Consider the following 25,438-nt stretch of genomic DNA (forward strand, 5'->3'; position numbering starts at 1 on the left):
AAAATGAAGGAACATTCTGATTTTTATGGTACTTTGGATGAAAGAAAAGATAAGGAATAAGAAGATAATAATTAACATGTATTACTGGCCAAATAATATTATATATATGGAGTGTGTAAATGCTTTAATGGAAGAAATCTTGTGCTGCTAACTGCTAATTTGAGGGTCCTGAATGTACATCATATAAATGTTATGTTAGTCAAGGAAAAAGTACATATATTGAAGTTTTTTTTTTTTTTTTGAAAAAGTAAAGAAGGAATGATGAAAATCTCGTATAAAAGTTTGAAGGCCATTACCCACGATTTTTTACTTTGTAATGTAATGTTCTAGGACACCAAGAAAAGCAGTGCCCTTCTGGCGGAATTCGAGAATGCACCTCCCGTCACAAGGGATGCATATCAGCGGTATTTGTTGGGCAATAAATAACAGAAAATAACATCCTGAGCACTGCAAATCCATAACATAACTTTAATCTCACTTTCTACTATTACAGAATAAATAAGGTGGTTAAAGGGTGAAAGCTTTGGGATGCTAAGCACAGTGGAGGGAGAGGGGGGAAGTGGTGTGGGTTGGTAACTCATGGCATACACACGTGATGTTCTTCTCCTCTTGGTCCACATAGCAACAAGTGATTCATTGAATAGGTATGATGTCATTCACTCTTGATCAGCGTAACAATAGCTTTCTGACCTACAACTAAGAAAGACATTTCTTGAAACTGAATTATACTGCGCATTATATACGAGATATAATTGTTTGTCACTTTTCCCTATCAAAAAAATAGGGTACGCATTATACACGTGTAAATACGGTATTAATGGAAGAAGTTTATAAGATGGGGAAAATCTACATTTTCTGAAAATACAAGTTTCATGTTGCCAACATGAGTTATCCAGTAATAAATTTTGTAGAAGTGTCAATTATTTATGAAACATGCTGTAGCATAGGGACATATTGATATGAAAATTTTGCCAGTAGTGCAGATCTTACATAAAATGCCAAACAAATACTTGATAACCTTACCTATATTAATCTCTGTAGGTCTAATTGTAAATAACCAGCTGTTTATGATTAGGGGTGGAGAAACCCAACTGGTGGAGACAGGCATGTAGCCAGGGGGAGGGGCAGAAGACCATCCTGAAATCCTACACACATACTATGGTGGTAATTAATTTTACTACCTTAGCAGTATTAAACATACTGTGCAATAAGTTGTAACTACTGAAAAAATCATCTTCAGGGCTTCTATCCACCTACTTTTCACCTTTAGATGTTGGCTGCTGATTAGGGTAGAGCCCCCTCCGAAATAAAATTCTGGATACGGGCCTGGGTGGAGATCTAAATTTTAAATTAACTGGTATCCATTGCTTTCTGGATTATGCAGACAGCATCAGATACACAGATATCAGATAGATATAAATATCCAACATCCAGACCAAGAAAAGGTAATATGGATACAATTTTATCTGAATTTGATCACCCCTGGTTCCGATGTGCTTTTTCCTTAGAAAGAGAAATTATGTACCTAAAAAGACAGTGTACATGAGTGTTGTTTCCAAAATAAAAGGATAACAAAATGACAGATATTTGAAAGTTAATCAAAGGTTACATATGCACATATATTTGATATGTAAATTTACAAATATTTTATTATCTAATGATAAAATCATTATCAGGCAAATAAAAAGTTCCATCATACATTGTTAAATAGAAGAAAAATTCTATATTTTTCTTGTACTGTTAAAGTGTTAAAGGATCATCAGAAATAAATAAAATTTTACTTTCCCTTCCAGCTGGAAATTTCAGCACTTTGACAATACAATTTCACCTGGCTCGGGAAGTGGGTCACTACCTCATGGACTACTTTATGCCCAGCATTCTTCTGGTGGTTGTCTCATGGGTTGCATTCTGGCTTGATCCAAATGCTGTTCCTGGCAGGATCACACTTGGTATGTATTTATGCATGAATCACGTGAAATGTATGCTATTTTGTACAAAAATATAAATAAATCAACCTTAGAATTGCCAAGAAATTAGAAATTTTACCACCATGTAAATTATAATTTTGTTTTTAATTTTTCAAATGCATTTGACAGAGATTTTCTTTGAAAACTCAAGAACACACAACCAGTCAGACACAAAGTGAACTAATGGTATTCACTAAAACAAACATGTACTTAAAGAAGAAAATGGTGAAATCACCATTCATGTAACACAAAACACCATTTGAATTTATTTTTATTGAATTTTACAAGGTTAGTTATTCCTGATACTTAGGAAACTAATATCCTACTTGGTGCTCCTATAATCTGCATCACTATCTTCCAATGTTTAAAACTGTGCTTTATCAGTCTTTGGGTCAATATTTATCACAGGTTTCCTTCTTCAATTTTCACTAGCTCAAGTCACAAAACAAGTTGTCACTCAAATTTCACTTTAGGAAAAAGAAAAAATAAACAAAATAAACCATCATTCAAATGATGTGATACCTCTATTATTAGAAAGCTCAAACAAGTTGCTGTTTCTAATGGTGTTTACATTCTTAGAAAAGGGAGTTCAAGTGTTTTGTATACAAGGGGGCTTGATAAGTTTCAAACCTACAGCGTATCCGTAAAGTCACGGTGCACTTTTGACCGGTCACAGGAAAGCAACAAAACAAGATAGAAATGTGAAATCTTCACCAAATAAAAGGAAAACTCTCCAAGTTTCCGTAGTATGATGCGCAAGTGTGTGCGCACACAGGTGATGATGCAACACCACGAACTGCGCAGCAGCGGATCAGCCCTCGCCCACGCCAGTCGAGATGTGGATGGTACAGAGGAAAGTCCAGTGTGTTCTGTGTGGGGTTATGTGAAGCAACATGTGTACGGTGAACATATCAACGACATTAATCATTTAAAACAGAGAATCACAGACAGACGTTATTCACTCTGTTACACCAGACGTCCTAAACCGTGTGTGGGAAGAACTTGAGTATCATTTCGATGTGTGTCGGGCAACAAATGGAGGCCACATCGAACTACACTGAATAGGTAAGAAACTTGGAGAGTTTTCCTTTTATTTGGTGAAGATTTCACATTTCTATCTTGTTTTATTGCTTTCCTGTGACCGGTCAAAAGTGCACCATGACTTTACGGACATGCTGTAATTACGGAAGGAATGAAAATATATATGCACACTGTGAACATAAAATAGTGACTATTTACATGTATATTTGGTGTGCCTAGAGTAAATAGTCTTTCTCTCATTACAAGTTGAATGAATGTCAACTAGAAACATGAAGTTCAGTATGCAGGAGAAGGAAACATTGAATAAGTCCTTTTTCTAAGGTCATGGCACAAAATGCCGATGCTGAATTGCATCAAATTATGAGTGATCATTGCCCATCATAGGTCCCACACCATGGCCATGCAGTCTAAGGCATCAGGCTTTGGGCTCAGGCTACGGGACACACGCTAGTTCAAGTCGCCTGGGGAGAAGCATAATAACTTTTCTCCTGAGATTTTGACCAGTGTATGGGACCGGTGGCCACCCACCATCATGAGGAAATTGGGAGCTACGCATGAGTAGTGTAACCCGGTCATGGAAACCTACATCGACTGGGGGTCCACCATGCTGACCACACATCACCCTGTAACTGGTTGGATGATTGCTCACCTCTACTGAGGAATGTGGGAGTGAGGCTGGCAGTCAGTAGGTAGGCCTTGGCCCTCACAGGCTTTTGCACAATGGTTATGTTTATTGCCCATCATAGAATACTGACCAAAGATCAGTGGACATGGTGACACAAAATTGCAGCAACGTACGGAACATGGATATTATGCTTGAGGTAATACTCACAAATCAACGTGAATAATGCAAATTCTATCTATCTCTACTGAATGTGTTTATTATATTGTTCCCCAGAAAGTTGGACTGACCAAGCTATCCACAAAGTAGATCCCCAAATGGTTAACCACTTCACAGAATGCATACTTCTAATGCAATTTTGGCTCATTTTCAAATGAGTTCACTCAATTTTTTGAGTCATTTGGTGACTGAGGGTGAAACCTGGGTTCATCGCTAAGGTCCCCAGCACCAGAAGTTTCATTAAAGTGCTAACATTATTATGTATAAGTGATTTTTCGCCACTTACTTTTATTAGTATTTCTGGTTTTTAAATGCAATATTTCAAACAGTCATCATCAAGTGAGATCAAAAGAATAATTAGTCTGATGTTAGAGTAGTTGAAAGCAGTTGGCATTTTGTGCTTAAATACAAAGTATGTACCAGACAATACATGTAGATCAAAGTGGAAAAAAAAACACATTATTCACCAAGATGTCTTGTCAAAGGAACTGGATGGCAAGGTGATGGCATTAGTCTTTTGGAATGCAGATGGTAACCTCCTCTTTGATAATGTGTAACAATACTTCTCCAGCATTCTGTGTCAATTTCAATTAGCCATCCAGATGAAACAGAGCAAGAAACTAGTAAAGGGAATTCTGTTTCTGCAGGATAATGTTCCCTGTCACAGGGCCCATCTCACAATGCACAAACTGGACTGTGTATGATCATACACCTCATTCTCCTCATCTAACCCCATCCGACTATGACATGTTCCCCAAATTTAAAATGCACTTGAAAGGCATACATTGATTGATTGATTTGGTTTATTTTACTTCACTTTTCTGCCACTTTTGGTTAATTGCGAAGACAAGGATGAGTGACGATGATATGATGAAACTGATGAAGGAACACTCAGAAAGAACACCCATGCCCAGCTGAGATACGAATCTGGGACCCCTGGCATCATAGAATGCTGTGTTAACTGCTCTGCCACAAAGGTCAGCTTGAAAGGCATGCATTTCCAGGATAATGATATTGTGAGTAGCTGGTTTCAGGAGAAAGAAAAAAATACATTTTTTCTGGTTAAATCTGTTGCAAGATCATTGGAAGTAGTAATATCCTTGGAAGTAGGATACACTGATCTACCTGTATTCCTTCCGTGTTAGAGTGGATACTTACCAAAACCATCCTTGTGTGTTTGTTTATATTTGTGCTTCATATTTTCATTTCCATACCATTTCAGGAACAAGTACAATGCTAACATTCATCACACTGACAAGAAACACTGGTAGTTCCCTGCCAAAAGTATCCTACATCAAAGCTACAGAAATTTGGTTTATAGTATGCACAGGGTTCATCTTTGGCTCACTGGTGGAATTTGCTTTCGTAAACATCATCTGGAGAAGGAGGTAACTTTAATTTCATACTTTATTAGCAAACCAAATTGTTCTGAATGTGTGTGCAAATTGAATTATACATAAGTTGTATACACACAAACCTTGCACTAACATAATTTTAAGTTGTCTTATTCACCATATTACTGCTGAAACTATAATTGTAATAAGTTTGGAACATTTTTTTATAAAAAATATATCTGTGCTAAATTAATTGTTTAAACATGAACGCTGTTAGCCTTGCAGATAAGACATCACTGAACAATCGTGTAGCTAGACAAAAGCTTTTCAAGTGCAAAGCTGAAACATTGCTACTTGTAACATATGTTTGTTTTATTTGTATATAGCTTAATATTCATGATAATAAAGCATGGCAATTTAAAGAAGGGTGCACTGTGACTGAAAACTTGCAATATGTTTAAATTAATTTATGACTGCTGTTTGACACAGTCAAATTGTTGTGAATTAAATGATAGGTGTTTTACTCGTAAATAACTGAAACAAAAAAAAAAGACATGTATGTGTATAAGTGTGCATTAAAGAAATAACAACTGTATCACTTATAATCTAAACATATAATTTTCACAATGCAATGAAACTGATGAAAGAACAAACGTGCCTGGGCTAGAACTGACATTCAGAACCTTCAGTGGTGATTTCAATATTCAAATCAATTGGCCACTGGAACAGCATAGTGTCTATTAATAAAAATATATTTACAAATAAGTTTTAAGAATAATACAATACTATTTGTCTCCCTACTCTTTCTTCATTTAATGTAAAAAAAACAGTACTTGAAAAAATGTATGAGCAATTGCATTCATACTTTCCTGAGTAACTATTTATTAATACATGAAAATTTCTCCTCTATTTGGTTACTTTCAAATATATTTATATTGCTTTCTGAATGATTGACATGATTTCAGGAGGAATGTAGCACTGAAGAAAGTGAACAGCAAATACATTCTAAAATCAACTCTCACACCGAAGATGAAACGGAAACAAACAGATTTAGAGAGGTGTCAATCTTGGCCATCAGTGGTAGATTCCAACAATGGATCCCCAGATGTTCAATTCTATCTTCAACAAGTAAGTACAAACTTATTTTTAATAACCTCCAAATAGGTGTACCTTTATTTTCTTAATAATAAAAATGAACTATTAATCTGATTAAGGAGGTGAATTTATCATTCAAATTTTGCATTAATATTTGTCCCCCCCCCCCCTTTATTTCTATATCACACAAAATGGTACCAATTTTAAAGCATAATGTCTTCAACTTGAAGTTCTCAATTATAGTGTATGTTTATTTATGTTTCTGCAGAGTTCACAAAATCAGCTGACTGTGAATTCGATAGACTCGATTCGTAACGATCCATTCCAGTCTTGCAACACCGTGAACTCCAGCTTGTCGACCGTGAATCAGAATGATGACTGCCACAGTGTTGTCATTCCCGTTCCTGCAACAAGCACAGCTCCAGCCCAATCAAGAGGCTTCACAACAATGACACCCCAAGAAATAGCCCAGTGGATAGACAAACGCAGCAGGGTAGTTTTCCCTGTCTTCTTCATTCTTTTCAATGCTCTTTACTGGGGCTTTGTGTGGGTATGAACTGACATCTATAAACTATATCTATGAGCGAGATTTTTACCAGGGCACTTCGCAATTGTCTTGACCTTTTACTCGTCATGATGTACTAAATGATTATTTAATCTGGAAAACTATGGGAGAAAAAAGAAGAAAGAAGGTGGTGCAACAGATCTTTGAGAGTCAAGGCCTACCAAGCAACTTGCACTGTTTCATTGGGACAAGCATGATCAATGCAACCATGGCCATTGTCATCTGGCTTTCTTGACGAGGATTATTTAATCAGGGCCCATTAAAAGAGCGTAAAGTGTTGTGTGAGATTTGGGACCAAAAATGTGGATATTCCATATTAGTTTCTACTTGTAGTATGGGAGAGGAGATGTCATGCAATATAGATTAAATTGGATTACATTACCTAAGGAGTGTTTAAGATCCTTGCATAGCAACAAAGCCTGAAAACCAAAGTCACAAGACTAACTGAGTGATAGAAATTGATGGGAACTAGAGTTGAACCTCCCATGCCTAATTCCTTTCACTAGACTTACTATCAATTATATATAATTCTTATTTACATGAGCTTCCCGTCATATTGTTAAAGTACATTCAAACTAGGTTAGTGCATTGATAGCTGAATATGCTGCAAATAACTGTTAGAGCTAGTATATATTTTAATAACTATTTATGCCAGTATATCCTCTTAAGTAAGGTGAAAATGTAAATCATTTATACTAGATGATCACAAAGTTAATACCATATGTATAAAATGTTATTCTGAATAAATAAGAAACTACAGTTTATATGCATGTAATATAGTACAATCAGTATTATTTATGTATTTATTGGGAGACTTAACTAGACTAGATATCTGTATTGTGGTACTAAATGTATATTTCTACTTTTAATAAATAAACTGCATTTTTTTGTCTGTGCACACAAACATTACATAAAACAAACTACAGCTGGTGATGTTTAACGAACTTCCAATTAGTATCATATAATGGACAATGATGAAACACAGGAAGAAAAAAGCAGATAGTTAAATGGTCTTTTATTCCAATATGCATGTGGTCATGGCCGTATATATAGAGGGGGGGGGGGGGTTTCTAGGGTTCAACCCCCCTGAAACATCTGACATGGATTAATGGAAGTTCAGAAACCAAAATCTGTAACTTATTTTCAAAATATTTTTCGAAGCATCACAAAAATACAAGGAGACAATGTTGAAACGATCAAGCTAAGATTTTCATACATTTGGAATTCTGAAACTTGAGTGAAACAGGATTTATTCTCGGAATCGCAGCCCACCCGCGATCCCTCCATTTTCACTTCTGCTGTGTTATTTCCAGTGTTGTTCCTGCATCACAAGGAATATAGACTGAATATTCCCTTATGATTGTCCCAAAATTCCCTTTCCAACTTTTAAATTCCATCTGATAATGTCGAAAATCCCCCTTGATAGGAGTTCAAACCTAGGATCTTCAGTTTCGTAGCACGTTACATTCACAATTGAGGATACAATCCATGCACCAGGCTAAGTTTTTAAAGAGAATAACTGGTTCCACACTTTTCAAAATTCCAAAAATTAAGTTTAAGGTCAAACAACAAAAACTTTATGACTAAAATTTCCATCTAACTTTTAGAGCTTTTTCTTGAAGGTATCTAAAATTTAATAACAAAGTATAATAATTGTGCATTTCAGTACACACTGTATGAAACATAAAGAAAAAACATATCTTGTGCGGGATATTCACTCATCTGTTGGATTGAGTAAGCCCCTCAAGGATATAACAACAATAATAATTATGAAATTTTAATTATTATTGTATAATTATTATTATTATTTCTATTATTCAAATTTCTGGCGACACCCATGGGAACAATTATGTATTACCACCCCCCGCTGAAATTTTTTACTGCCTACGGCCATGCATGTGGTGTGGTATTAAATCTCTGCCTCATGAAAACATTCTCACAATTCACCTCTGCCTCACAATTATTATTATTATTGTGGTTTCATTATTGCTAAGTGATGAGAAGGATCCAATAAGTCTTTACTACACTTTGCACTGAATTAGATACAAGGCGATTATCTTTTGTGAAATGTCACAAGCTGTAGTTTATTTTTATGTGCCATTTATGATGTAAATAATAAGTAAAAATATATTTCTCAGCAGACTGCATCATATTTGTTGAATTGCAATTTAATAATTTATGCTTGGAAATTAATTTTCTCTTTTGTTTCATTTATCAATGCCTATGTGATTACTGTTCACAACGGTGGAAAAAGTTTCAAACCGTAGTGTACATGAACAAGTTTTTAGGCACTCATATATGTTCCTCATATTCATTTGCACAATTCCATATATATGCTATTTTCTTTGTTATAAAGTGTGCATCCACGCTTTTTATGTAATTTGTAATCATTTCATCTTTACACTATTGTTTGTCAATAAATGTTAATCATATAAAACAATGACTGTCATTTCATGCAACTAAAATGAGTACATGTTGTCACTTAAGAAAAATTTAAAATGTAGATTAATCTTAAAAATACACGCACTGAAAAGTATTAAAATATGTTGAAAGAAAAGATGTCCTAGATTCACTGTGACGCCATGTTCACTGTTGCAAAAACAGAGGGAAAATGAGTTGGTGATGGTTTTTCAGCAGTACTGTGAGCTTACAAAATTCAAGACAAGAGTGATTATAACAATTAAATTTTCCAGGAATTTAAAATTTCATTATAAAATCTTCTGCATTAGGACTAACACATCACTTCAAAATAATATTAGTCAGTATTGGAAATTTAATTACAAGTGTCCCTCCCCCACCATTATCAATATCCCTGGTGTTACAATACTGATACATCAATAATAATTAGTATTATCTCAGCCCTACTTCTATTACATTTCTCCAGTTGCTACTTTGTACAGATATCAGTTTAGACATGAATTTATATCAGTTATTTCATTTAATCTCACAGTATTGTGGGTCTCAGAGAGAAGTGAGTATTCTTTCCACCTTTGGAGTTTGGAAAATTTACAATCATCACCCGTTACAATCATCACCTGCAGCTCTTCTGAAGACTACTCTTTGGAACTGAACTAAGCAGAAAGATCCTGACAAGTACATCAGCAGAAAGTATTATTTTTAGCTCGCTTTATCTATGCCTCCATAGTTAATGGGTTCAGTGTTCCAGTCAGTGGAACGGATCCTACTATATGTTCAGTCCTGATTAGATTACAATGAAGTCTTCTTCCCTTAATCTGCAATCTAGAATAAAATGACTGAGATTATGGTTTTCCCATATATGAAATTATTTTAAAAGAGCCTTTAGATTTTATCTTGCACTATCTGCAATTGTTTTTAAAAGTTGGGAAGTTCCCTTGATGAGCAGGTCATGAGTGATATGTGTTGGATATCCTAGGCCCAATGTCACAACAGGCCACTGAAATATCAATTTGGAAAATGTACTTATCTTATTTTCAACCATAAAAAAGTAATTTTTTTTTTTTTTTATTGCCAATATTACATGAACAATCTGCGAAAATCTAACACAACAAGTGTTGCGTATAACAGGCAATGGAAGAATAACTTAAAACAGAAAGAAAGCAAAATATTGAGGGTCATTTGATTATTTCAACTTACCCAAAAACAATGGAAGCTTGTTTATGAAAATTTAGTAATCACTGCATTGCATTCTAAGGATGAAATTTATTTTCTTCTCTGGAAAACACAAAGCAAATTAAATGCATATAAACTTTGAATTGCACTTTGTTCCAACATGATATATTTTAAATAATAGATGTATCAAAATACTCACTGTGCTTTATTGGTGTTTCTGGTATTTGTTCAATAACAAATGTATCTTATCTTTACTTAATTCTATTTCTGTCACTTATCTATGCTTTACACAAGATTTAAACTGAATCAATTCTTGAAGCTTTCCTGGCAACAAATACTGTACGTATGCTTCTGAAACTGAACTCGCCGATATCCAGAGAGAATCTCTTCAATATCTGAACTGTTTGAGTCTTCCTTAGGGGAGTTGCAATAAGGATGCTAAGTCTTCTGCAACCTGATAAAATACCAGACTTAGCATCTTCAAACTATGGCAATATTTTGTTTAAAATATGTCCCAGGAAATCTAATAAAACCAAGTAATTTTTTACACTGAAATGAAGTACTCACTGACACACAACACACCATCTTTAAAAACAAATGTCTGTGTACGAGTTTTCCTGGGCTCCTGGAAAGGCTATGCAGCCTTAGTTTCCGAGTTTTCTCGCAGATGGTCTGGGAATCTAGTTTTGAAAGCAACTAAAAAGTGTACGAGGGTTGGGGAGTACGTCATGGCAACCCAGTAATAATTCGACAATCGAAGGATGTATTAAAAATTTGTTATATATAACTGAAAGAGTATCCATTATGGATATTTTGTTGGTAGGAATCATGAAAGAAAACCCAAGCAACCCTGTGACATACACATGTAGATTAATGTACAAGTTACAAAAACCTGTCTGATCCTGTGACATACACATGTGCACATGTTACAAAAACTTGTCTGATTATGACAAACCTTCGAAATAATCTCCCGCATTTTCCACAGCACGCTGCCATCGATGTGGAAGACGTCGAATACCATCGGCAGCACAATCCTCTTCACCATGCCTGAAGCAGGTGATCTGTCGTCGCACAGCATTTTCAATGTCCATGCGGGTCGCATATCGTGTACCACGCAGTTGTTCCTTCACCTTCGGGATGAGGTCAAAATCACACGATGACAAATCTGGCAAATACGCTGGGTGCTCCAACTCTTCCCATCCCCATCGGCGCAGTAGGTCCCATGCACAAGCTGCCTTATGTGGCCTTGCATTATTGTGGAGTATGATTGCATTATGCAGTAGATCTGGACGCTTCTCCCTAACGGCACGTCGTAGATCACAAAAACTTCAGACATGGTGAAGAGGATGGTGCTGCGATCAAAATAGTTCTGGCATCCCACAAGAAAATGCAAAATTCGGCCTGGCAGTTAAAGTGTTAAGATATATTTTTCATTTAACATATGATGTTGGTTCATGTTGGCTACATGTATTAAACTACTGTGCCTTTCATTCCACGAAACATGAATAATGGGGCAAATTCATCAGCTTAAGTTTGCATGACCCGCATTGTCAGATAAAAGCAAAATTGCCAGGCCTTCTAGATTCAAATTCAGTCTTTCACCCCATAGAAAAAAATGTTTTTAACTGTACCAATGATAATTGTATTGTGACAATTATTTCACTCAGATTCACTTCAATTACATAAAAATTGTAACTTGAATGAGAAGCTTTCAGACATGTTCCAGAATTGATAACATCCATGTTCCAGTTGAATGGAGAACTAAACAGCAGAGTCCTGAATATGATACCAAAAGCCTGGCAATGTCTTTCTCTCGCACATAGTAAAATCTACAGAAACACCATGATAAAATGGAGCTAATGAAGCAACAGCTGGTATAAATAATTCACTCCCACTGATCCTGAGGACACTGCATCTCTTGCTTCCTCCTCTACCTTCAATCTGACACCTGATGATCGCTCCAAGAACTATGTTTATTTTTCATTTTAGTGTGTTCTATTTATATTTATATTCAGTGTGAGAAGTATTTGAAAATAAGATCCTTAGGAAAATATTTGGGCCTAAAAGCGATGGGGAGACAGGTGAGTGGAGAACGTTACATAATTTAGAAGTACATCATTTGTATTCATGTCCAGATATTATTAGAATGATTAAATCAAGAAGACTTAGGTGGGCAGGCCATGTGGCACGAATGGGAGAGGAAAGAAGAGTTTACAGGATTCTTGTTGGGAAACCTGATGGTAAGAGACCAGGAAGGAGGAGAAGATGGAGGGATAATGTTGAGATGGACCTAAATTAAATTGGTAGGGATGGAAAAGAGTATATAGATCTTGCTCAGGATAGGGACAGATGGAAGGCCTGTGTTGCTGCAGCCATGAACCTTCGGATATAAGAAGGCTAGAGAGTTAGTTAGTTAGTTATTTAGCGTGAGAAGACTAGTCATAGATGACATAGTTTCCAATGCACAACTAAAATTCGTAGGCATAACTTGGGACCTAACTTTGGGGAGGACTGCAGAATTGAACTTGGGGCTTAACTTTGTGGAGCAGAATCAAAACCTTTTCTATCCCATAAAAATAGGATCCAAGACTATTTAGCTAAAAACATGAATACTATTACATTTGCGACCTCATAAAAATTAATCATTACTTTGCTCCTCAAGTCCGTGGAGGTTAACAGAAGTATCATTAACTTTTAAATTTTAATAAACCTGAAAATTTTGGGGGGCCAAGTGCCTCGTGCCCCTGCCAAGTTACGCCTATGGTATAGTTTAATCTACATGTATTAAAATTAATAATGTACGACTCACTCTAATGTTTCCAGCACAGCAACTATCTGATCAACCATTGCAGCAACATGGTGGTACACCTGAAAAGGATAAAAAAAGAAAGCATTCTAGAGTAAATACATATGCATGTAAAGTAAAAAGAGCAACAATGTGCCATGACATAAGAATATCTCATCACATGCCATCAATATTTCTCTTCACTGAAAAGCCAACATGTTGTTAAACATGGTCATCAATCAAGAAGAATCTTTCAGATCAGCAGTGCATAAATGGCTTGTAGAGTCTAATATATTTCTTGCACCCCTCCCCCTGCAAAAAAAACAACATAATTTTGTTGAAGAAGGTGGGTTCTGAGCAAGTTTCAATCAATGTAACAATGGAAAAACAACATGTAGTTTTGCAACATCAAATTATTGCATGAATGCAAATGGTGGGGGGTCATAATTCTGCCTTTGACCCAGATCTCTTTTTTAAAAAAAAATACATGAAAAAAATTACAAAAATACTAACTAAAGACAACTTAATACCCCTTCATGATCATATTGCCCCTTCAAAAATCTTGGACATGCCACTGACACTATTATTAGGAATATCTAATAATACATAATTTTCTTCTATATGCTGTGCAATGCGAAATAAGCAAATTTTCTGGCACAATATCTTTCTAAATAATTTGTTAGTTCTGCAATTCCACAGTTCTTATTGTAGACCTGTTCCTGAATACATTTTACATTGATCAGAAATCCCAATTTGTTCATTTTCAAAATAGTCTCGTTAAAATCATTACAGATGAAACAAGACAAATTTTCCTCGAATTTGTTTGTTAGGAAAAACCTTTTATGAATTCCCAGACACTATTACAACTGTAAGACATGCCACTAATCAGGTTTTAACCTAAATGTTGTCCACCTTCCTGAAGAAGCCACCATGCTGTGGTAAAAGATTGAGGAAATGAAGTTATGTGCCTTCATTGTGGACACTGCCTTTATGAAAATGTTTGCATGTGGTGTGAGTTTTCCTTTGCTTCATACCTGCATCATCTATAAATTAGTGTGACTTAGGTATAATTGGAACTGGTATATAAAATGGAAAATCTTATGTGAACTAGGATGACTAACAGCAGAGAAATAGTTTAATAGACAACTAGAGGTAAGTCTAATAGTGACAATGGTTCTACATTTGCATGCAATGTTAATTGGATATTATCCTCTGATTATTGCGATTAACCTGAAGATTAGATAAAGAGTGGTCTCTCGAAATATAGTGTTGGAATAAGAATAGTTACAAGCCCTAGACAATGAATAATGCTGAATTAACATTGCATGCTGGTAGTAAGTCAGTCACAATGAAAAATATTTGTTATGTTACAAAGCATCAGGAAATACCACTAATACAAATGAAACACACAACTCTAACATATTGAAGAAATCTTATGAAATCCTCCGTAATAATCCAGCCTACAACAAAGACTGAGGATAATTACATCAAAATTAACCTTCAGCAGACTTGCGGACAGAAACTTTTCAAATTTACCGCGAAGTGCAAAAAAATTCTAGCTTGAGAACTAATTGTCATCGAGATATGAAATCGGGTTTATTATCTTTCTTAAAGACAGGGCTTTTAGCAGAGGTGAACTTTATACATTGTGCCTCCCAATAATGAAAGTTAAAGAAAGAAGAAGAAAAAGAAAATTGTCCTTGCGGCCCCCACAATAGACCTGAGGTGAATTAAAAAATGGTACATTCCTACAACCATACAAAGTTTAGCTTAAAAAAAGGGCTGATACTTCTTATGAAAAAAAAATAATAACAATGTATAAGAGCACCAGTGTTGCCAGCTTGCAGAAACAATTTCCAGAATTTCTATAGTAAGGTAAAGATGAAGTTTCCCATGCACTTTGCACCATGGCATGAGGCATATATTGGGGAAAGTGCCCCACACATTCTTTGATCTCGGCCATTTTGGAAATGATGTGGTCAGCACCATGCTCTGGCTGTCTTTATCACCCAGGTACCCATTGAATATCAACCGTAACAAAAGATGCTGCATCCTCAGTTAATGAAGGCAGTGGGCCTTCAAAATTAATAAGAATACATTCAAATTCGCAACACGGAAACACCAAACTTCATGTATGAAATACTAAAACAGCATTTACAGCATCCATCATGAATGGATTTATTGTTTTGTAATTACAGAATATATACCTTTGTATGCATACTAATGAACAAAAAAAAACAGAACTGAAATATCGTGTGTAGTTTTCAAGAAATGGCACCTTAATTGCTGCCACATGGTGGTGGGAGAAAGATCCATCCATCCTGAACTGAAATACGTACACAGGAGAAAGATCTCCCACCCATTCACTAAAGGTTAATTACACAAACTGGTGTCTAAATTGAGCCTTTGTTCAGCAGAATGGTTGACCCTTATCATCTATGGTGTGATTTGTCCCAGATTTGATCCCTGGCAGGATATCCAATATTTGTCCAACATTGGGACCAAAAATTTGGATGACAATGGTGGTGGTGACACTATACCCTGCTCTGCAAAGCCTGTAAAGGGACAGAATGTTCTTACCACAAACTATCTAATGAAAAGCTGTTTGTCAGCTCTTGGTTTTCAAAGAGCTGTTGCACCACTGAGTTTAGTTTATACTGTCTACATTTTGATTTATTGGAACAATGATACACTGTGAATAGAAACTATGCCTTAAGCCCATATATACAGCTAATTGTGGAAGAGTGTCAATTAAATCTATAGACAATTAATATGGTACCTTTTTTTTCAAGTAACACAGACACATTGCAGTTTTAGTTTTTAACAAAGAAGTGTATGTGTGCCACATTTGTGCCATGACAATAAAAGTAAAAACAAAAGTTGCAACTCTGAACTCAAGCTGCACGTAATAATTGTTTCATACGCTACACAAACATGCATCATAAAATTAAACTATACCTTGATGTACAATGTCTTCCTGTATTTTTCATATTTCAGGGCCTCGGTTAATGATAGTTGCAATACACTAGTATCTCCAGAAACATCATCACTTTCAGAAGCAGATACTCTTGACCCACTCCTTACTTTCTCCTGAAATGAGAAAAAAATAATGGAACAATCAGTTCAAATGGCCTTCATTTATTTACCTGATAAATGGAGCTTTGAGTTTTTGTTTTAAGTCCACTTTATGCACAAATAGGCTAATCAGGACTGGACCTACAGTTTAAAGATGGGATCCGAACCATATGTGCTTCTGCCAGATATTGATCCCAGGACCTGTTGATTACAAGGTTACGACATTACCATTATGTCATCAGGGAGGCCCACCTGATAAATGGATATATATATATATATAACAAGTACTAGAGGATAGAGGAAACACTCACCAGACACAGGAAATATTCAAATTTTCATGGCAGCGAGCTGCATCTTCATGTGTAGAAACCAAGTTAGAGACGTGACAGAAACGATAGTGCAACCTGCAGGGTTGCCAGTTCAGGTAAAAATTGTAGATGGTACAAAAAAAAATATGGTTCTCTCACCAGGCTTGTCGAAAACTGTGAGTGGGGTGGATGTGATGTAGGAGGGAGTACGTGTTGTGATAGATTGAACATAACCGATTTTCTTTCCTGACGTTATTTTTACTTTGTAAATGTGAAAGTGAATGTGGGGGGAGGCAAGGGGTGGGGATGGGGAATGTTACTGGGTAAAGGCCAGGGGGTGTTGTTGCACTCATGGCTGATATGTAGGACCTCTCTCATCTTTTATGTACTGAAGTGTTGTTGGATTGTGGTAAGGGGTGATGATCACTACCTCGAAGCAGTCATTGAAGGGGGATATTGTGGTAGTTGGTATGCATGGCAACAGTGAAGTCCAGTTGTTGTTTCTTTTTTTTGGGGGGGGGGGGAGTGGTAGTTCTTGATCTTGAGGTTGAGGGCTGTTGGTTTTCCCCCTGATAAAAGCCACCACAGATGTTGCAGGTAAGGATATAGATGATGTTTTTGGTGTGCCACATTCCTTGAGGGGTGGAGTGTAAATTAAAGCAATTTAAATTTATGTGCTCATGAAGGCACACATTGATTATTGGTCTGCTGGCAATGTTTCCTTCTGCTTTCCGAGAACCACTAAAATGCTCAGCTTTTCTCTGAAGGTTGAGGCCCGTTTCTCCAACAAGATTCCACGCATCCCCATATGATCCTTTGGGTGCGTTGGTTCCCGATGTTGGCAGCCGCAAGCAGAGAGTTTGCTGCTTGCGACGGGCTGCTGAAGGAGTTTGAGGCCGTACAATTTTGTGAAATCAATTGCGATGGAAACTAAATAATTTTCTAATAGTGAAAGCAGTGCTTGCATTGCTTGTATTATATCTTCGCCACTGGTAATGTTCAATGTACTTACATTTCTCTTTGTCTTCCTCTGAGTGCTCACAGGTGATATTTTCTTGTCAGTTTTGTCTTTCAAAAATCCAGATGAATATTTTATACCAAACAAATCTTGGAGTTCTTCACCCTCTGCCGTAATTGTGTTTGCCAAGGAACAAAGGAGGTTGTAACTGAAAGGAGAGAGAAAAGAATAATACAGTTTAGCCTGAGTTATACATATGTCAAAGTACCAGTGTGAAGTTAGAGATCGGTTTGTTCATTGAACTCTCCAGCCTAACTATTGCCTATTTTTGAGGGGGAAGGAAAAAGTTTATTATCCATTTGCTTTGACTCATTTCACCAACAGGTTAATAGGTGCTGGGGCTTGCCCCTATTTGATATTTTCCTAGAGATGAGGCCTTGTTTAAAAAGGTTTATTATCCATACGTATGTCAAAGTGAAGAGAAAATAATATGTATAACTGAGAATTAATTACAAATCAGATTTAGGTACCATGTCATATCATTATTAAAATACTGTAATTGTATCTATTTTGAGAAACAAGATACAGTATAATACAGGTTATTTCTGTCATAAAGTGGTAAATTAACAAATCTAAAAGTTAGATTCTTAAATACATTACATTTGCCAATTCATTAGTTTTATGTGGATTAGCATCCACTTCCCGCATAAATTTTACTTACTTTTTACAAGCGTGTAACATTTCCTCTTTCTGTTCTCATGGCCGACCACAGTAGCAACTGTTTTTATTATGGAACACTGCAAATGCCAGCTATCGCCATTGGCATCTTTTTAACATGTGTATTTTGTATCGGGATTATGTACAAAAGAAAATGCATCTGGACAACTGCAGCAAATCTCTGATTTCATGCCACATGCCGACTATCCTTGCCTTCTCTGTGGCACTGCCGTGCTGCACTCGTCTTTCTTGCAACTCGAGACCGCCCACCTCTATGCCCTCCCATCCTGTTTCGTATTTGAAACTCACCTTGTGTTTTTGTAATGACAATAAATGTATCCTTCTGTGACATTGCTTTATCTTGGTTAAGTACAAATCAACTGTATTTTATGAAAATGAGTATGTATAATACCGAATTATGTATAAATGCATTACATACAAATAAGGTTTAATTAATACGTTTTAAAATTATATTTTGCCGGGACCTACAGTAATTTACATATAAAACAGAATTATGCAGAACTGAGTTACGTATAAAGCAGTCTCGAGTGTACTTACATAAAATGAGTCAAGATACATAGTAATATTTGGGATTGGTTAATTATATAATAATCTACATATTGTGCAAATATAGTGAGAAAATACAGGTACTCACGTTTTCCGCGAAGCTGTTTTAAGTAAAATTTCTACACAACAAATTCCAATGAGGATGGTGGCAGTGGCTACAGAAATTAATAGAAATTTTACTTAAAACAGCTTTGCGGAAAATGTGAGTACCTGTATTATCTATTACCGCGTCTCTCATTCCCATACTACGAATAGTGAGAAAGCATGTGTAACACTAAAAGAGACAATTATGGTCATTGCAAAGTAGATGGCAGTTAAAGAAAGTTAAAGAAAGTAGTAAAACAAGAACAGCGACAACAGTAAAACTGTTATTAGCATGCAATCGTAATTGGTAGGGTCACATATTTATGGTAAAAAAAATAAGATTTCTGTACAAAAACTGGGCACATTTTAGGATCAATGCTAGATTATGAGGAAGTTATATATGACATTGAAGAAGCAGTGCTCCATATAAAAGAAGAACCAGAAAGAGACAAGATTAGAAGAAGAACAGCAGCCATACTGAAGAAAGAAATGGGAAAACAAGGAAAAGTAGATAATTTGAGTCAAAAAGAAAGGGAAGGGATGAAGAAAATCAAGACAAGAAATGATGTGGTGATAGAGCAGGCAGATAAAGGAGGAGCAATTGTGGTGATGGAAAGAGGAAGTTTGAAGACCTAAAAGAAAATGGATATGAGGAGATTTGTGGAACAGGAGAAGAACAGACTATAAAAGAAAGAATCATAAAAGACCGTAGGAGGAGAGGATTCAAGAAATGCATAAAGGAGACAGGAAGACTACCAAGTTTGAAAGGCTTTCCAAAGATACACAAAGAGGAGATAAAGTTAAGACCAGTAATGAACTGCAGAAACAATATTTTGGAACCCTTAGAAAAGAAATTAAAGAAAGTTATTGACGTGTTAGTAACACAGCAAGAAAGCAGAGCAGTTAAGAACAGCGAACAAGTAGTAGACCTCATAAAAGGACTTAAGTTAAATGAGATGAAGACGACAATGTTTAGCTTAGACGTGAAAAGTATGTTCCCAAGCATCAAGAGGGGACACGTTTTGGACATTATTAAAAAGAGAATGGGATAAGAAATTATAGGAGAATGGGATAGTGAAAGCGTAGTGAAGGCGCTGGAAACCATTTGGAATAACGGTTACAGTATAATGGGAGATAAAATAATGTTAATGAGTGAAGGACTAAATATAGGTTCCAGTCTAAGCCCAGCATTGGCTGAATTGGTTATGAATGAATGGGAAAAGAAAGTGATAGAAAAAGGAGGTGACAAAATAATTCTGTTTTGTAGATATGTGGACGATTGTTTTGGCATATGGAAGGGAACGAAGAGGCAGCTTGACATTTTTGCCAAAGAAATACAAGATGAAGAAAGAGGGATATTATTGGAACTTGAAATAGAAGAAGAAGACAAGTTAAGCTTTCTAGATATATTGATGAAAAGGAAGAGAGGACAAGAAATTGAAACCGCTTTTCATCAGAAGAAGTGTGCAGCAGGGGTATTCTGCCACAAAAGAAGTAATGTAAGTGAGGTGACAAAAATAAATTTTATAAAGAATATGGAGGACAGAATCAAGAAAATATGCATGAAAGAATGTGAAAAAGAAGGCAAAATAAATAGCCTATGGAAACAGATAGAAAAGAATGGCTATGAGAAGCAGGATAGACTGGACATAAACAGAAGAAGGAAGAAAACGGGCAGGGAAGAATTGGAAGAGAAAGAAAAAGAGAGAAGGTTTGGAATAAGGAGTATGGGGAAGACCACAGAAAAGATATGCAAAGTGCTTAGGAAAGCGGGAATTAAAACTTACGGGAAGGGAGGGAGAAGCATCTTAGGAATAGCGAGGAATGCAAACAAGAAAAAGGAAAACAGAGAAGAGGAAGAGGAAGGGATTATCTACGAAGTGAAATGTAAAGAATGTCAGAGTGTGTACATAGGAGAAACGAAAAAAAGGCTGAAAGACAGGTTGAAACAACATAGGGATGATGTACGACTTAAGAGAGAGAGAAATGCAATATTTAAACACACAAGAGAAACAGGACATGACATAGAGTGGGATGAGGCTAAGCAGATAGGAAGGGACAAGAGAATGCTAGTGAGAAAATGGAAGGAAGCCAAGGAAATAGAGAAGAAAGGTGAAGAAGACACAATGAACTGGAATGGGGGACTGAAGTTAAACAAAGAATGGAAGAAGATGGTAGAAAGTGTGGAAAGGACAAGAGAGAAAGAGGAGAGGAGAAGGAAGAAAAATGAAGGGAAAAGAGCTTGAGATTAAAAGTCCAACCACATTCTATATGGAAGTAATTGTGTTTAGCCTTTTAGGTGAAAGTAAAGTTGGCAAGTGAAAGTCACCTGCTAGAAAGTTCCAAACAACTTTCTAAATAAGTCTGGAGGGAGTAATGTTTGTGTGTATATATAATACCCTGTTTTTGTATCTTGTTACTTTTGTACTTGATACAGAGTCTGAAGAAGACCTTGGTAGAAGGTTGAAACGTTATGTTTAGTTTATGTTTTTAATAAAATAATTTACTGCCTTGGTCAGCATATTTAGTTTTTCTGATCGATGTAATACACAGAGAGTTGACCGTGTTCTCATTTAGCATTTCATCATTTTATATATATTTTTAAAATCTTCGCACGCTAAAGAAGAACTATATGAATGAATGAAAGAGTTAAAAAGAAATAATTTATTGATAGATTCAGTTTATTTTACTTGGCATTTCTGCCATTTTTGGCTAATTGCGAAGATGACACTCACAAAGAACATCTTTCGCCAGGCAGGGATTCTAACTCAGGGCCCCTGTCCTGGTAACCAATCCACCGCGAAGTTCAGCATTAAAACGAAATAAATAGAAAGTGACAATCATTTAACATCCAGTTCTTTAATGCGAGAAACATTTACGAGACTGTTATTGAAAATACAAATATTTTTTACAACCAGCTTTAAAAAATATATCATTATATTTCTAAAATATCGAAAACTACCTCTAGCAATCTTTTAGGGCTAAGCATAACTTTTACTGAAAATCGCTTGTGTATATTAATTAAAACTACAATTTTAATGAAGGTACTCAAATTTTCCATGAAGCTGTTTTACATTATTTTCTATTAATTTCGGTAGCCACTGCCACTATCCTCGTTGGAGTTTGTTGTGTTGTTGCTTGGCGTGTTTCTGTTGTTTTTTCCTGAATCGCCGCAAGGTGTGCTGCTGTCGCCTGTATGTCTACGTTTATGTCGTCTGCTGTTCACCGATGTTAATTTTAATTTTAAATTAAAACAGTGTCCAAGTGTCAGAACCTGCTAAAGTAGCTTTTCCATTGGGTGACGCGTAGTCAGCGCATCGAGTCCCATCGCTGCTGTTTTCTGGCTTTTGAGACCAGAGCATCTCCATTTAATTAAACAAGGTTGTTTAAAGTCCACTTTATTTTCAGATATGCTCATAGAGACTAGACTAAAGTGGAATTGAACCACTGTCAATATGCCTCCACAGGGAATCAAACCTTCTATTTCTTTATTGCAAGGCGAGAGCATTAATCACTATATTATCGTCTTCAATCCATGTCCCAACATTTTCAAACAGCAGTCGATGAGATTCATGCAATATGGTATATTTTTATTTTCTACATGTATTTTATTTTCTGTGACAGGGGCTATATTTTTTATATTTTAACATATAACAAAATTGCTGCTTCTAAAATAATTCACAGCCCCCCCCCACCCCTTGCTTCATTCTGGGCCTACCCTTCCAGCGACACCACACTTATTTTCTACATTTCAACAAATATTTGCAGAATTGATATTCACTGTGTCTAACTACATAAGGAGGGAGGAGTGCTAGTGATGCATTTTACCATAGGTGTGGTGTGCTTCATGGTGCAGTCATCAGATAGAGTTGTTCTATAGCATGAAGAAAATGGGATGAACTGATTATTTGTACCTAAAATATTAATAAAATACAATTATGTTACATATTACAACTGAAAACACACTTACACTAAATAATGTTTTCTATCTTGTGGAGGCTGCATGTTTGAAGGAAATAACAAAATCTGCACACTTCTCCTAAGGATATTCGAAAATTCATCTTGCAAAGTGCCTCGTTCCATCTTTAAAATTGCCTGAAATAAAATTGGTGAAAGTTAAACTTGTAGGCAATCATATAGGTGGTTCGTACATACATTAAGCAAGTCTATGAAGACAAAGACTGATCAAGTCTCCAAAACATTGGAATTATACACACATAGAACTACAGTGTTGAAAAGTTCAATCTCCTCAGCCAACATGATAGGTTTCTATAATATGCTTGCAAATCACAATTAAGAATAACATGGTTGTAATCATAGTAACACACTTTGAATTTTACTTACTTTCTGTGCAATTAAGAAATTTACTTTTGTAATTTGGCTTAAATAATTACATTTCTTCATATACATATTGAGGAATAATAAGGCATCACAAGGGTGGATCAAACTGGTTATTTGAACCCCCCCCCCCCAAATGGGATTAATTTCAAATTAGAAAAAAAAGCAAAGGACTTAGAGAGTCAATAACATAAGTAAAGTGTTAAGTGTTAGTATTCCATTAGAATAACCACATGAACAGATGAGTTAGTTCAAAAATATGAGATAAAATGCAAGAACCAGGTTAGAATTTCATGTTTTCACATTCTACTAATTAATCCACGAAAAAAATGGTTAATTTTCAAAATTTCAAAAAATTAGATGTTTATGTAAGATAAGTTAGTATACAAAAAAATGTAGATACTTAAAGGTATTTACGATAGTGAGTATTGATTTTAACGAAAACTACGTTTCAGGATTCCACTGATCCCTTCATCAGGTTACCAAACTAGGCCAGTGTAACTACACCTTAGCCGCATCAGATATGACAAGGACTTAGGAATTTATGGTGAGGCTGGGTAGGAAAGAATAAAAAGAAACATTTGGTTGTCTGACTCCACGTACGTAAAACTGCCATGTTCCCAACTGCAAAACACCGATCTAAAAAGCCATTTGAACACAAGGCTTAACACACAAACACGTTAAAAACTGATCTAAAAGACCATGTGAACACAGGCTTGACACACAAACATGTTAAAAGTCCCACTTAGATGTGCACGTTGGTGAGTTGTGCAACGAACTGGTGTGGCCTCCCGTAGAATGCCGGAAGTCCTTCGGTTGATGTCCCCACCCCCTACCTTTCCTCTCCTATATTCGGAGAGCTACGTCATATCAAGTTCGAATTCTTTAATCTCTTGGGCCGCAGTAATCACGTTCGGAGTGACCCGGAAACCGATCTTTTCTTTAGTTGATCCCCATCGCTTAAACATATTGATCCATAGTTCGTCGACGTTCCCATCTTCTTTATTTAGCTTATTACTCCTGTCTTTGCAGATGGATGCTGCTTCGTAAACATTCCGACGTATCGGTTTGTTATCAATCCTCACAACCTCTCGTTTCTTAATTTCGTGTTCTTCTTCAATTATATGTTCCGATAACCCTGTTCTTGGTATCCCTTCCTGAATATCTTTATCGTGTTCACCCCATCGGGTTTTCATGTTTCTGCCGGTTTGCCCTATGTACTCTTTATTACAAACACATTTCATACTATAAACCCCTTTTTTATCCTCTTCTTCATTCTCCTTTTCCTTACCGTCTTTCTTATATTCCGTGAAATACTTCTCTACTGTACGCGGAGCTCTCATCCCACATTTGATACCATATTCTTTAACCACTTTTTCTATCTTTTTGGATACTTCTTTTCTTCTCCATCGATTCCATTCTAATTCCTCTCCCCCTTCCTATCCTTATCCTTATTTTCCCTGTCTTTTCTACATATTTTGTGGGCTTCTCTACGAATCCTATTTAGGTCATTCTCCTTATATCCGTTCTTTTTTCCCACATTGTAAATCCATTCCTCTTCCTTTTTCTTTTCGTCCTTATGGTTGCACAATCTTACCCCTTATAAAAAAGTTGAGGAACACGTTATTTTTAATCCTTATAGCATGCTCGGATTTACTGTGGATAAACATATCTCCGGCTAAGGTTTTATGAAATACCCCTGTCTTAATTTTTGTTCCCGTTTTAATAATCTTCAAATCCAAATTTAATTCGGTCCTCTTGTTCTCTCAGCAACTCAAACATTTTTGTAAGATCTGTATTTCCCCCGATTACCAAGATATGATCAACGTGTCTTCCAAAGTATTTGACGTTTCCCCCCACTTGTTCAAAGGCTGCTTTCTCGAGGTAATGCATAAGAATCCCCGATGCTATCCCGGAAATTGGATTACCCATTGCTAGTCCCTCCTTCTTTCTGTATACCCCTTTATTGAAACTAAAATAGTTGTACCTAGTGCATAAATCGAACCATCTCATATACTCCCATGCCACGACAATGTCGACTCCTTTCTCCCTGAGCCACCTAAATAAGCATTCGGTGGCCTTGTCCCTAGGGACACTGGGGTAAAGGTTTACAACGTCAAAGCTCATTACTCTATCTTCTTCATTAATTTCAAGTTTTTCAATCGCTTCCTT

The 25,438-nt window shown here is 36.1% G+C and overlaps 2 protein-coding genes across 5 annotated transcripts in view; one reads left to right on the plus strand and one right to left on the minus strand.

Annotated features, from left to right (window-relative positions):
* SecCl (Secretory chloride channel) overlaps nucleotides 1-9,260 on the plus strand; it is a 44,961-nt gene extending 35,701 nt beyond the window's left edge. The window contains exons 6-9 of the mRNA XM_083141407.1: nucleotides 1,794-1,949; nucleotides 5,072-5,237; nucleotides 6,149-6,311; nucleotides 6,547-9,260. Coding sequence (XP_082997533.1) covers nucleotides 1,794-1,949; nucleotides 5,072-5,237; nucleotides 6,149-6,311; nucleotides 6,547-6,834 — 773 coding nt within the window. The 3' untranslated portion in view covers nucleotides 6,835-9,260. The remainder of the gene's footprint in view (nucleotides 1-1,793; nucleotides 1,950-5,071; nucleotides 5,238-6,148; nucleotides 6,312-6,546) is intronic.
* Nucleotides 2,178-25,438, minus strand: part of LOC146003212 (MYCBP-associated protein-like) — a 64,578-nt gene continuing 41,317 nt past the window's right edge. For 2 of the 4 annotated variants that reach the window (XR_014443811.1, XR_014443813.1), the window contains 6 exons: nucleotides 22,899-23,023; nucleotides 17,615-17,768; nucleotides 16,178-16,309; nucleotides 13,244-13,302; nucleotides 10,459-10,536; nucleotides 2,178-2,434 (listed from right to left, as the gene is read on the minus strand). Coding sequence is in view for 1 of the 4 variants with exons in the window: in XM_083141386.1 (XP_082997512.1) it covers nucleotides 10,512-10,536; nucleotides 13,244-13,302; nucleotides 16,178-16,309; nucleotides 17,615-17,768; nucleotides 22,899-23,023 (495 nt within the window). In the remaining 3 variants the exon portion in view is untranslated. Of the gene's footprint in view, nucleotides 2,435-9,945; nucleotides 10,084-10,343; nucleotides 10,537-13,243; nucleotides 13,303-16,177; nucleotides 16,310-17,614; nucleotides 17,769-22,898; nucleotides 23,024-25,438 lie in introns of those variants that run through there. The other 2 variants (XR_014443812.1, XM_083141386.1) reach the window with 2 other exon arrangements.

The sequence above is a fragment of the Lepisma saccharinum genome, chromosome 1 (assembly GCF_977018435.1).
Source record: "Lepisma saccharinum chromosome 1, izLepSacc3.1, whole genome shotgun sequence".
Classification (NCBI taxonomy): Eukaryota; Metazoa; Arthropoda; class Insecta; order Zygentoma; family Lepismatidae; genus Lepisma; species Lepisma saccharinum.